This window comes from Ilyonectria robusta, assembly GCF_021365365.1.
Source record: "Ilyonectria robusta strain PMI_751 chromosome Unknown BGZ61scaffold_15, whole genome shotgun sequence".
Classification (NCBI taxonomy): domain Eukaryota; kingdom Fungi; phylum Ascomycota; class Sordariomycetes; order Hypocreales; family Nectriaceae; genus Ilyonectria; species Ilyonectria robusta.
Genome location: NW_025764449.1, coordinates 198582 through 211576, shown reverse-complemented (window position 1 = coordinate 211576; position 12995 = coordinate 198582). Strand labels below are relative to the sequence as shown.

The 12995-nt window shown below is 49.6% G+C and overlaps 4 protein-coding genes across 4 annotated transcripts; 1 reads left to right on the top strand and 3 right to left on the bottom strand.

Annotated features, from left to right (window-relative positions):
• Nucleotides 1–60: 60 nt before the first annotated feature.
• On the top strand, nt 61–1904 carry BGZ61DRAFT_495594 (major facilitator superfamily domain-containing protein; the record flags this gene model as incomplete). Its single annotated transcript, XM_046250909.1, has 5 exons — nt 61–201; nt 264–317; nt 401–483; nt 571–1373; nt 1438–1904. The coding sequence occupies 5 exons, from the start codon at nt 61–63 to the stop codon at nt 1902–1904; spliced, it is 1548 nt and encodes a 515-aa protein (XP_046101801.1).
• A 644-nt stretch (nt 1905–2548) lies between these two features.
• BGZ61DRAFT_480162 (uncharacterized protein) lies at nt 2549–4567 on the bottom strand (the record flags this gene model as incomplete). Its single annotated transcript, XM_046249161.1, has 2 exons — nt 2549–3614; nt 3726–4567. The coding sequence occupies 2 exons, from the start codon at nt 4565–4567 to the stop codon at nt 2549–2551; spliced, it is 1908 nt and encodes a 635-aa protein (XP_046101800.1).
• A 657-nt stretch (nt 4568–5224) lies between these two features.
• Nucleotides 5225–9790, bottom strand: BGZ61DRAFT_394157 (uncharacterized protein). The gene is made up of 5 exons (XM_046242887.1): nt 9499–9790; nt 9080–9435; nt 8794–9028; nt 7429–8728; nt 5225–7355 (listed from the first exon to the last, which is right to left on the bottom strand). The coding sequence occupies exons 1-5, from the start codon at nt 9752–9754 to the stop codon at nt 5672–5674; spliced, it is 3831 nt and encodes a 1276-aa protein (XP_046101799.1). The 5' UTR covers nt 9755–9790; the 3' UTR covers nt 5225–5671.
• A 1327-nt stretch (nt 9791–11117) lies between these two features.
• Nucleotides 11118–12076, bottom strand: BGZ61DRAFT_357131 (uncharacterized protein; the record flags this gene model as incomplete). The annotated part of the gene is made up of 2 exons (XM_046240848.1): nt 11118–11981; nt 12044–12076. The coding sequence occupies 2 exons, from the start codon at nt 12074–12076 to the stop codon at nt 11118–11120; spliced, it is 897 nt and encodes a 298-aa protein (XP_046101798.1).
• Nucleotides 12077–12995: the final 919 nt, after the last annotated feature.

The window sequence follows — 12995 nt, the reverse complement described above, 5'->3', positions numbered from 1 at the left end:
CAAAATTTGCGTCGCAACGTCACTCAACTCTATCGTGCTTGTGTGATGGCTGTAAACAAAATGTCCAACAAAGAGAGCTCTAGGCGTGTCGAATTCGTCACCTCACCTTCGTCCCCACCGATAGCTGATCTCAGCGAAGTGAATACAGATGAGACTGACAATTATCATGGCTTGCACGCAAGAACTGCTCTGGTTTACCTGGTAGGTTGTCGCCCCCCTTGAACGACATACACGTTGAGAAGCTATCATTAATCCTGCTTCAGTCCATCACCCTCATCACGGCCGCCCAGATCTTAAATCTAGTCGGTTCCGGTGCTGTAAGTAATCCATTTGGTCCTTTCCTTGATAGTTTGATGGACCTTTAAAGCTGACTATTGGTCCGTGTTCCGGTATAATGTAGTTTGCTTCAAACGTCGCTGCCGTTGTGGGCGGATCTTCTGAACAAATCTGGCTTTCCCAAGTGTTGGCTATCCTCACCTGCGTGTTCGGCCCGCCCTTTTCACAGGCAGCAGACCTCTGGGGTCGAAAATGATTCATTATCATTGGAGCCCTCTGCGGCTTTGCCGGGAGTATCATCATCGCACGATCTACGTCAATGGGAATGGCGATCGCCGGAGAAGCCATATGCGGCCTTGGATTTGGCACTCAGCCTCTCCTATATACCGTCGCATCAGAGATCCTTCCACGGCGTTATAGGCCCATAGCCCAAGGTGGCATGAATGTGGCAATCAACATGGCAGGGGCCTTCGGTCTTCTGGTCGGGTCGGTCATCATCAAGGAACACTCTGAAGGATTCCGAATCTATTGGTACCTCAGCGCCGGATTAATGGGTGTCTCGGCTCTGGTTTGTTTCCTGCTGTATAATCCTTCACCGAGGCCTTTGCAGCTCTCCTTGACGCTGAACGAGAAACTCGAGCGGCTCGACTGGGTAGGATATTTCTTGCTTGTCTCGGGGATAGTCTTGTTTGGCATGGCTCTAACCTGGTCCGACAACCCTTATTCTTGGGGGGATGCTCATATCCTTGCGCCTTTCGTTCTGGGACTTGCGTTCCTCCTTGGTCTCGCTATCCATAATGGCTTCTACAAGCGAAATGGCCTGTTTCATCACGCTCTTTTCAAGAAAGACCGCAATTTCGCTCTTGCGATGTTGGCCATGTTTGTCGAGGGCATGAGCTTTTTCGCCGCCAACAATTTTTTCGCGCTCGAAATGTCTCTCCTGTTTGAAACTGATCCGGTGAGAGTCGGCCTTCGTTTCAGCATCGTCTTCTTTACGGCCATTCTTAGCGCGAGCTGCGTAGCTACTTATGCTTCCGCGAAGAAAGACATCAGAACTCCAACTGTCTTGTCCTTCGTCGCTTTTCTAATCTTTGACGGTCAGTGTGCGAATACCTTTCCATCAGGGGATATCTACCTTTGTGGTACTAACAACCGCACTAGTTCTCATGGCTACCGTCGACTTGAGCAGCTCAACCAACGCTTGGGGACACCCAGTCTTTCTTGGTCTTGGGATAGGTGGCTGTTTAGTTTGCATAGTCACGGCGGCTCAGCTCGGCTCGCCGCCGGACTATATTGCCATCTCAAGTGGCTTGATTATTGCTACACGATCTCTTGGCGGATCGATCACCTTGCCTATTTACAATTCTGTATTCAACTCGCACATCTCCAAGGACCTACCGCGGGACGTGGCGAATGCAGTACTTCCGTTGGGCCTTAAACAGGCTGTCCTGCCGGATTTCATCGCCGCACTCTCCGCTAATGACCAAGCTGCACTGATCTCCATACTAGGTGTCACGCCGCAGATAATTAGTGCAGGAGCCCACGGCTTGAAGACAGCAATATGTTTCTTCTCTACGCTACGTGTGGGTAGTATCTGGTGCATTTTCATTGCTGGCCGCAATTTGTGAGTGGAAAACCCGCCTTTGTTCTTTTCTGTGTTTTCCCTCTCTTCCTATCACAAAGGAGAAGATAATGCGTGTTCGTCAAATTTAATTTTTCTTTGTGAATATAGCCTCGTGTTTCTTTATCAACCCAAAAAGAGAACTTTCTCTTTTGCACGTCGACGCTCCTCTTGAAAACGAGTCAGATGAACAAAATGTAAAACCATAATTGGAAATGAATCTAAAGTGGTTGGACAATTGGGGAGAGAAAGAAGAGTCTATCATTAGAGGCCGTATATTTAATAATTGCCTTGTCAACTATGCTAAGCAACATCTACCTTGATTGCCTCCACTCCACAGTCCCCGCGCTGCCTTTGAATTTGACGGGCATGGTTAAATTCCCACCGTGGTAAATGATATGGAGTGGAACCTAATGAACATAGCGAACATGCTCTCCGGTTCCAGCTCAACCTCCCCAGCTGCTCCCCTAAAATCGGCATGAGGAGTGGAAATTGCAGCGGAGGATCAAGCATAGAAGACGCCTCCATGACAATACCACCATGCTTAAGTTCCTGAGCAAAACGAAAATTCGGTTTGGCCTCCTTTCAGCGAGTTTATGAGCAGAAGACCAGCAGTTTATTAAGGACCTGTTCCATGGCTGAAGACACGCCTCACGGACGAGAGAAACTTCGGAGAGTGCTCAACAGCAGCTTCGCACAGGAGCTGAGATTATGAAGCTTATGTGATCTGAGAGGCGCCTGGCTTAGGAACGCCCGAAGCTGCCCTTCAACCTCTTCGTCTAACAGACTATCATTTGCGAGGTCGAGCGACATCATTCGCTGCCAGTCAATTTGACATGGAATAGCAATACTCGAGATGCCTGCGAGGAGAAATCCACAGCATGTGACTGCCGCTGCAAAGATTGCAGATGGGACATGAAATGCGTGAGACCGGCCTATAGGAAGCAGCTGCAAGGTATCGCCGATAGCAATAGCGTGCAACAATGCCTGCCTAGCATTGGGAGACTTTGCCCACAGCGTGGGTTGAAAGTTTGGTATGGGTCTGTCACCACCGAAGATTCTCTGCTCAATACCATATTTGTCACAGAGGCTTCGGCAGAGTATGGCAGAATCTGTGGCGGCGTCAAGACAGATCGTGTGCCATCTCAACAATACTTCTAGCTTTTCATTAGCTGAACTCGAGGTGCAGGTGATGATGTGCTCGTGGAACGATCCTAGTGCCCTGGCAATCATAAGTCGAGATGGAATCCCCACTGTCACCAGAGGGCTGTTATTTCGCTCCAAAACAAGCGAATTGAGTCCTTCCAAGACAGCCAGGCCTGAAAGTGGCATCGGCTTGAAACTGAAAGACTGTGCCAGTACTGATTGCGAAAAAAAGCAATTGAAATATTCCCGAAATGGTGGCAGCTTCCGAGTTGGGGTTTGCATTCTAGAAAACCAATCGTCGAAATTGCTCGCTTCGAAAACTGTTTCAGCACACGCAGGAGGAAGAGGATTATGAGCATGACGCTGAGACGTTGTTCCTCCAGCATAGTGCGCAATCAGCCCATCGAGAATATAGTGACCCAGAAGCGCTCTCAACTGCGTCTCTCGAGCCGCCCAGCGCTTCCAAGTGTGTAACTTGTCTTCCGGGGCCGTGGGAGTATTCGGTGGGTCTAACGAGATACTTGAATCTATCTCGTACATTCTAGTCTCTCGGGCCCAATAGAATCCTAAGCTGTGAAATATTTTTGCTGTCCGGCGCAGAGTTACGTTTCGCGAGAGAGTTGCGTAGACCTATCCCAAGAGAGCTGTCAAGACTAGTTGGACACCACAACAGCTGTCGTACGGGCCCTTATGCTTGATAAGATCGTGCCAAGACGTGGTAACGGTCGTGTGGGCAAGTCGCCACAGGATCTCGCCTTTGTCAATGTCGTCTTTCTGACCCGTAAATAGCGAACCCAAGGCTATTGCGTTGAGCAGCAGTGGATGTGTCCAATCTTTGAAAGTAAATGTGGGAGCGTGAACTACCGGAAACGAAGGGATAAATCTGGTGAAGAACATGCGAAGACATCCATCGAGGAAAACCGTCGTCAAGCCTGCCGTTTGTGCTTCGCTCGTTACATCTGTTGACGCGGCGGTGATGATCTGGCTGAGGTTTTGGACAGCGGAATACCGTCCTTCACTTAGACCATCGTTTGAGGCCAGCCATGGTGTGGCCGGTTGCCCTGAGGCTGCCTGACCACTCGAAATAAAGTGCGAAACAGAAACATCGGGAAACTCAGAGGACAGAATAGTCTGGAGGAGGTCCTCCGAATCCAGCCAGTTGATTTCGAGAAATTGGTCATCCGTCATCGCTAAGCCTTCTTCTGCCGTGGCGGAACTGCTTATGCCTTGTGCCTGGACTGGTGTAATGGATTCATCCCTGCCGCTAGGGTGCGAAGTCTCCAACATGGAAAGCTCACATCTCGCTGTGCCGGTCGACACAGTGGAAGATTCTCCATGCCCATATCGTCTCTGATGTCTGGTCAAAGCATCTTGCCGGCCAAATCTTCTCCGGCAGTGCGTGCAAGCGAAAGGCCGCAAGCCGGTGTGGGTCTGTTCATGGCGGTGGAGATGTTCCGCTTTGCCAAAGGTCCTGTGGCAGTGCGAACACTGGTACCTACGAATGGTGGTCCGCTGTTCGGACATTGTCTCGGACGGTTCGCTTTCATTTAGTGGAGAGGTGGAGAGAAGAGGTGGAGAGGAGAGGTGGAGAGATTAAGAAGCCATCCATTTCCCACCCCCGCAAATCTCAAATCGTGGGGAAGACTTTTATATAACTTACCCGACCAACTGGTGGGGAAGAAGCCCTAGTCTCCACGCCGGAGATTCCGGAAAGTCCAGCACCGACATCTTGGACATGGCTCGGACATTACGGCACCGATTGGAGGTGGGCTAGCCTGGCTAACATTAGGCCTAATAGCAATATTGGACCGAACATGGACTGGGTGCCCCTTCGAGATCACGAAAGGTTCCAGCCTACATCCTGGGCAGTCAGAAATGAAAGCGGGGTACTCTATAGCATTTGAATGCAAACGGATCAATAGCGAAGTATTTCCACTTCCCACCTCTCTCGACCTGTCTTGTATGAAACGGAATAGCTACAATACATCAACCGGCATTAATTGGTAATGGAGTCAATTCAACACAAGCAAGAAGCACGCCAGATTCAGCGGTACTTACAATAAAGGAATAATGTTCTGGTCTGGGACCCAAATCGTGATTATCCTCTAATTCCCGACCATTGCCAACCTTGCCGATGTCAGTACGTGACGGCAATTGCAGTCAAAGCCCAAGGACGATCCCAATCGAAATGACATTTGCGGCTGGACTGTACTTCACTATGCTGCCATCCACGGGCGACATTCGGTTGTCCTCTACGAAAAAGGAATTGTCATTCAACAACTATGAGAAATGGGCGCTCACAAGGACAGGAGAGATGAAAGGGAGCGTACGCCCCTCATCGTGTCCTGCAACTAAAAAGAAGAAACCTGCTGGCCAGCTCATCGACGCAGGCGCAAAACTGGAAGCTAAGAATTCATACGGTGCAACTGCCAAATTCCACGAGACTTCCCATGACGTTTATCAGGTGGAATGGACCCGTGGTGATGGAGGTGTTTCTTCGCATAGGCCCCGACCCACCATACCTACGGGGAGAGGAAGGTCACTAACCTGGGTGCTGGCCTAAAGAATTAAAGTGTCATTAAAAAACCTTTCATCTATCATAATTGTTTGGAGTTTCATCTCCCGTATCTACTCCATCATCAACATTCTGCAAGCAGGGCGGCTCTCAATCCGATTCGAGCGCTGTCTCAACAATTCCAGCACCACAATCTTGAACTGCCCGCCCAAGTCCTCCCATACGAAACCCGGGTTCAATGCATGAACAAAGACTTGCATAGTGCCGACAGGAACCTTCAGAATCGTGCAGACATCCTCGGCTGAGAGAGTCTTTTCCATCGTGCTGATGAAACTGGGAGCCAGAGACGACTTGTACTGGGCGAAGCCAGCTTGGTCAGTGGACTTGGAAATCACAACTGCCTTTTCCTTCTCTTCTTGAGCAGTCTCTTGTGAATCCTGAGCTTTCCCGGTCAAAACCTCCTCAATAAAGGACTCGTCAAGAGGTTCAATCTCGTCACCAGAAGCGTCTTCGTTTCCGACGCGCCATGGCACACGTTGCTTCTCGGCATCGTTAAGGATGCGTCTGATGGTTTCGTTCGTCGTGTTCTTGGTCTCTTGGTCCACGTCCTCTCCCAAGTCTTCATCGATGAGCTCGCGATACACCTTCAGGTTCTGGACCTTCAACTTCTCAGGCTCCACGTGCCACATGGCGGCAATTTGTTGGTGCTTGTCCAAGATAGCTTGACAACCTGCCGTTGCTGTGGCCCAGTCGCTTTCCTCGCAAGCTTTGGCAACATTGGTCTTGAGATCCTTGAAAGCAGCCGAGCGCTTGGTGTAGATGCTGGCGTAAATCAAGTCTTCTGCCGCGCGTCTCTGGCATCCCTTGGCAAGATTGCTGACGTATTTCACCATTCTGGCGTAGCTCTTTGTTTGCTTCTCCAGTTTGCTCGGAATCATCTCCACCAACCGTGTTGCCACCGTTGGAACGTCCAAACCCTCCGCGGTGAGCAATCGCTCGAAAACAGTGATGATGGTGCGACTGTGCTCAAGCTGAATGTTTCGAAGCTTGCAGTACCGGACCATGTCGGCGACGCGGCTCATTTTGGTCTCAGCAACATTCTCATTCTTTGTAATCACCCGAAGAATGATCTTATCGAGAAGCTTGGCGAGATTGCTGTGGAACTGGTCGATGGGCCACCCGGTATAGGGATACAACTCAACAACATTCTCATACCAAACCCAGTCAGCATCAGTGACAGGAACGTCATACTGAGGGTTCAACCCGAAAAGCTGCCAGACCATGCTCAGAGGGCGCACTCCTGATCCAGCTATGGTCATGAGATTACCAAAGAGACCTCGCATCAGCTTCGTGACTGTGTCCTCAGCCGTGTCCAAGACGACTGGGGCAGTCGTCCTCATGGCCGCGAGCTTCGACATTGCAGCCATGAGCAATGAGCTCATCAGATGACCAGTTTCGATACTGCCCGATGTAAGGTTGTGCTCCCTCGAGGCAACTGCGCGACTGAGAGTGTCCCTCATCATGATCCTCAGCGCCGCAATGTGTGCCTCGTTGCACTTCTCCATCCATCTCACTTTGTATGGGCTTTTGAGATTGACAAACTCATCCCAGCACACCCAGGCCAGCATTGAGCCGGTTCCCTTTGCCTGGTTGAGATATGGTAGGGCCAGAGTGGGATGAGACGGTCCGTTTTGACTTTTAAGCGGCCCGTGATGCTGGCTCTGAGATTGCTGCACGATGATGCCGGCGTCAAAGCCATCGAGATGTAAGATTCGAGAGTCAAGTTCGCAACATGGTCTATTATAGGTCAGTCATGCGAGGTCATTTCAAGACTAGTCTTAGTCAAGACAATCGAGCTTCAGATACTCACCTAGCGTCAATGGCAGCATTCTTCAGGTTACAAAGTAGCTGTTGATATGGCTCCGTTTCAATGTTCAGCAACATAACACCCATCTCTTCTGCGTGCGTCTCAAGCAGCCCAGTCAGCGTGTCAAACGTCATCGACTTGGCAGCCTCAACGTTGTTTTGGATCTGCGTTTGACGAACAAGTCGCTTCAAATCATGCGTCCTCTTGGAAGTCGTCTGAGAAGATATCATATTGGCCAGACTCGATATGACAGGCTCGAGAGCGCTTTGAGTTTCCTTGGTGGTTTTCCTCAGCTGTCCTAGCATGTCGTTTTTCTTTCTGACCGACTCCTTGTTGTGAATGTCAAACTCTCCAGAGACGAACTGGATATACGTCCGCCTCAAAGGAGAGGTCACCTTGTCAACTTTAGCAGACAGCAGGTCTACCAAGTCTTTGGAGAGTTGTTGCAGATCTTTATGATTGAGAAGAGCCTGTAGCTGGGGCACTGCCGCTTCGATATCGTTGTGCATGTTCTTGATTTCGGCAATGGTAAGCTGCTCAAAGATCTGTTGCAGATCGCGGGGCCGAACGACTTGGGAAGAGAATGGCAAGACGATAGTGTTGTCGTCCTCGAGATTGATCAGGCGAGTTGTTTTTGGCAGCATCAACGAGGCCACGCTCGTAGACTCAACGATAGAGGTGAGGTTGGTGCCAAACTCTAGCTTAGACGTGTCAAGATATTTCGGGTTAGCCAGACCTCTGTAGAAGTAGAAACTCTCAGCGATGGTGACCAGAATCAAAGACTGCGGCCCTGCAAGCGCCGTCACGGCGTTGATGTTTGCCGAACTCAACACCGACTGCACTTGATCAGAAGTCTCGGGCTTCTTGTCGGGGTCTAGCTGTACGATGAACAGGGCATTCATGCGGAGACTCGTGGCCAGGTTTCGTGCATTGTCAGTCATTCTATCGTCGACAACAACGACCACGCTCTCGAGGTCCTCATAGTAAGTGCAAAGAGCTTTCTCATCCTGAAACGGTACGTTTGATGGAACTGTTCCCGTAGCCAAAAGCATTGGGCCTTGCAGCTGAGATCCAAAGATACAGGGCAGGACAACAGCGGACCGCTCGGTCTCTGCATTTGGGTCCGTGTTGCAAGGAATGAAGTTAAGACCAGTGCCAAAACTTATGACTTGTTTGTCGGACGCCTTGAGGAAATGGGGTAGCGCTGATGGGTTGGTGGTCAATACGGCGTTGCGCTTGGCCAGAGCCTCATGTTGGTTGTCCAAGACCGCGTCGGTCTCTTGAACTACTTCATCTCTCGTGGCTGTACGCATGTCAGTCTTTGCACCAAAGCCAATCATCAGTTCGTTTCGTTAATGAAGCACTCACTTTGTTCGACAGCTGGCTCGGGGATAGAAACGGTGAAATTGGCTCTCTTGATAGCCTCAGGGAAGCAGGGACTTATCAACTGGGAACTGTGACACATCATCCCTCGGTCCGTGGTCGCAGTCGGGATTATCGAGCAGACAAGGGAGTCTTCATCGCGCTTAATCACCAAAGGGCAGCAGATGGTCGCATCTCCAATGGTTGCCGCGTCCAAGGGCACTGGGATTATGTACAAGATCTGCAGATGTTTAGTCTTTGCCATCAAATGCCGGGATCCTCTTAGAAATACCTTGTCGACATGATCCGCAACCATCAATGCTGGATCCGTTCCTAGAAACCTGGTGATCTGCGTTTTCTGATAGCCAGAGATAAAGACGCAGATTTCTTTTTCTGTCAGTGACTCCTTGTTTATTCTGACGTAGTCCAAGAGATCCTGGTGGTTGAGCAGATCACCACTGTGAGTGATGCCCGAGAAAGTATCTCTCGCCAGCCAGCAACATGCGTTACATTCGGCATCGGCGAAGCAAAAGTCGTAGTAAGTTGGTGTGCGTTCTGAAACTGCGAGGATGGTGATTTGGTCTGACACTATGGGGATCTTGAAGGTGGCGGCAGGAGCTTGCATGATCTGAAAGTCGTCAAAGACGCCTGCACCCGATTAGAGATGGCTTCTTTGGGAGGTTCTCCAGGCGTTGATAAGCTGGGACTCACTCAAATGCTCTCTGAAGCCAGACATCCGCCTCAGAAGAGTTTCGCCCATGTCGCCCAGATCAACTGCATTGTAGAAATACTCTTGACTGTAGTTGGAGATGTCAATCTCCTCGATTCCGGCTTCTGTCTTGCATAATAGGATGCCTTCGGGGCTGAATGGATGGGCAGAACCAGAGGGGAGTTGTTGCAAGACGTCTGTGATGCGAGCCTTGGACGTTGCCAAAGGGTCGAAAAAGGTTTTTCTTACCCTCTCCATGATGAAGACTGACGATTGGGTTACCTCTGATGGAAGATAAAGAGAGAGAAATCATCTTTTGAATATGGGAATGTCATGGTTCTTATACACGAATGTTGGTCAATCTCACCGCATGACTCACACCAACCTTTTGGGAGTGGCTGATGCCTCAGTCAGCCCCCTCCAGGTGCTACGCCGCATGCGTCAGATCCGCGCGACCACATACGATACATTGTTCAAGATCGATTTTTCTCCAATTGACTTAATTTCTTTTGCACATTCTTCTCCGTGTCCGAAATGCCTGGATATTGTGACGGGCAGTTGGGAACGCTTGGGCTAGCTGGTTGCTAGCAGGGATGTCTCTAGGGTGGCTCGGATGAGGTTAAAAGGGAAGGTTAGAGCCGGCACGGAGGAGAGACATGGGTTTTTTATTTATCAGAGATTTTTCTGGCAGTCAGAGAGGCCGAAAGAGCTTGAGGCTGCTTGAGAGTCTGTTAATTTGTTATTTTATTTTTGAGAGATTTATTTGTGTATATTCTGCCTTTTATTTGAATCCCTCGTCGAACCTTTATCTTTTCGCTTCCTTAGAGATGAGTGCCACAGGCTGCATTGAAGTCTCATTATCAGAGTTTCCCGCGACCTACCTAAAATTCTATCTTATGAGATACTTCCCTATCGGGAGATATAAGCCGTAGATTAATCCGACCATATACGTATAGTCTGGTGAAGCTTCGGGCTGGCCATTCAAAACGCCTATACGACGACCCTCTATGCGGTTCCCCTAGGGTAGTTAATGAGTTGGGTGTTGTTTCTGTCCCTTTCAGCTGCTAAAATATCCAGAGCAGGACCTACGGAACGCCATTGTGGACGTCAGGAATGGGGTCGCCGTCAGGACCGCTGCCACACACCCTGGAGTAGCAACAGGGACACTTCGTGCACATTTTAATGGTGCCCAACCTCAACGTATGGCACACGACGACTAACAGCGGCTCGCGAATAATTAGGAAGAACATCGTACGTATTGGATCTTGCGGTAGGAGGCTCTCGATTGCTTTGCTGTCTCTCTTTGATTGATGACACTTGCATGAATTGCTGAATTATGAAAAAACGGGCCGCCACCCCAAACCGCCAAACCAACCAAGGTAGAGACCAGACAGCCCACACCAACCACTCATGGGTAGAAGCATTTACCCTTCAACGAGCCCCTTATATTTAAGCAATGATTAGTAGTACAAGGGCATAGTTAAGAGCAGAACTCCATACTAATATTCGATGACTTCGAGTTAATTAGTCGCCACTTCCTCTTGTTCAAAACTTCCATCGTATCGCCGAACTTAACGGTAGTCGTCAATAATGATGAGCGCTCGGCTACGTTAAAGCCGAATCAAACAAGAGCAGCAATCTTCGCTTCAATCTCGTCATCTGCCAGAAGACGGATACCCAGAAGCTCATTGTCGACTTTGTCGTACGCGGTTTTATACTTGCCAGACAATACGGCAGCCTTGATCAGCGAAAGGCCAACGCTGACGCCATTGGTGTCGTTCTTAGTCTTTTCAAGACCCCGACTTAGCGCTTCCTGGGCGTTAACCTCAGTCACTGTCCACTGAGTCCCAGGGGGACTATGTTTCTTGGCCAACTCTAGTATCTTGGCCTGAGTGAGGACGACCTCGTGGATGTGGAAAGAGCGGTTCTTTGTTGCGTCCGGGACTTTCAGGGCGTTTGCAATGGCTTTGCCGATGCCAGCAACACTGGTGCAGCTAAAGGCATGCACGCCTTGATCGTGAAGCTCGATGGAATGATTCTTTAAGTCGGCTATCATAGGAGTCGCAAGGACATACTCTAGAAAGGTACCGATTGAGAAGGTTGTGTACTCAACAGCGCCAGTATCAGCCTTTTCGATCAGATAATCCTGAATCCCCACCAGGACGTGGATCATCGGGAGGTCTCGTGCGTTGGGGTCCGCTGTGAACGAGCCAAAGTCGGATGGGATGTAGCGCTTGACCCCAGCTTCGATGGCGGCATCAATGATGAGCTTCTGATCAGACAATCCAGTTCCTGCGACAGTAGAAACCGCGGCATCCTGCCCTTTCAAAGCGTTTACGAGGCTGTCTTTGGAGGCGTAGTCGACTTGGACTACTTGGACGCCGGAGGGCACGCCTTTGACGTTGGAGGGATCGCGGCTGAGGACAGTAACGTTGAAGCCGTTATCGACCAACTGTTCAAGAACTGCTGTCCCGAGCATGCCTTTCTTTTGAACTGGTTAGCGCGTGTCCACAGCCCACAGTCCATAACAGAAGTGGATGTACTCACGCCGAGAAGAGCGACATTGTGGAAAGGGGTCATTTTCTTTTTGGATGAAGCTTGGATGTCTGTACTGAGGAAAGATGAGGATTGAGATGATTTGGTTGAGAAAGTTAAGTTCAGTTCAAGTCGTGGGCGCAGGAGGTTTTATATGTAATGTTCCTGTAAGCACGTCGCTGGTGCTGCCGGCATGATTGGTACCCTTGACTTAATTTGATAACGTTATTGCGGAGTTCCGAAATGCAGGCCAGATTTACGGCTCGAAAGACAAAGTCCGCATCTTGCTCGTTGGTCGGACGTTAATTGTGTCCCGATCTCCGCCTCCAACCCCATTCCGCTCTCGTAAAATGCTTGGCTGTCAGCTACATTAAGCGTGTTATCAAACAGCAAGACGGCATTGCATAAATCCGTGGCAGTAATAATTAATGCACAGAGCATAGCAGGTTGATTGGACAGCGTATGTCAACATGCGCACTTGACATTCCTCCGTAGGATCAAACTGTGGCCTGACTCCGATCAAGCGGCGGAATTATCGTCCCGAGTCCGACACCAAACCCACTAGCCTTGAGATTCCGATAGCGATGTATCAAATAGTCATCGATGCTTCAGTATATCCATTAGTGGTTGAAAGTACCGCGTCTCCCTTAATAACCGCTATTGATACCTCGATACACGCAGTGTGACGATCTGTACTTCGTATTACACCAAGAGGCCGCACCGCTAAAAGGTAAGTCTATAATCACAATATTTACAATTACAGGTACAGATAACTTATAGAGCTTGGTCTACTCTAATACTGTACGAGCTATAATATGACGTCTGTTCTCTAAAAGGCTTGTTTCCGAAGGTGTGAGACGCGGCAGATCGGGCTCGAGGCTTCGGATTGCAGGGTGGGACAGCAAGCAATTTTGGAACAGCCGAATAGATAGAAGACAAAAGAAATATAGAATTGAAAAGACCG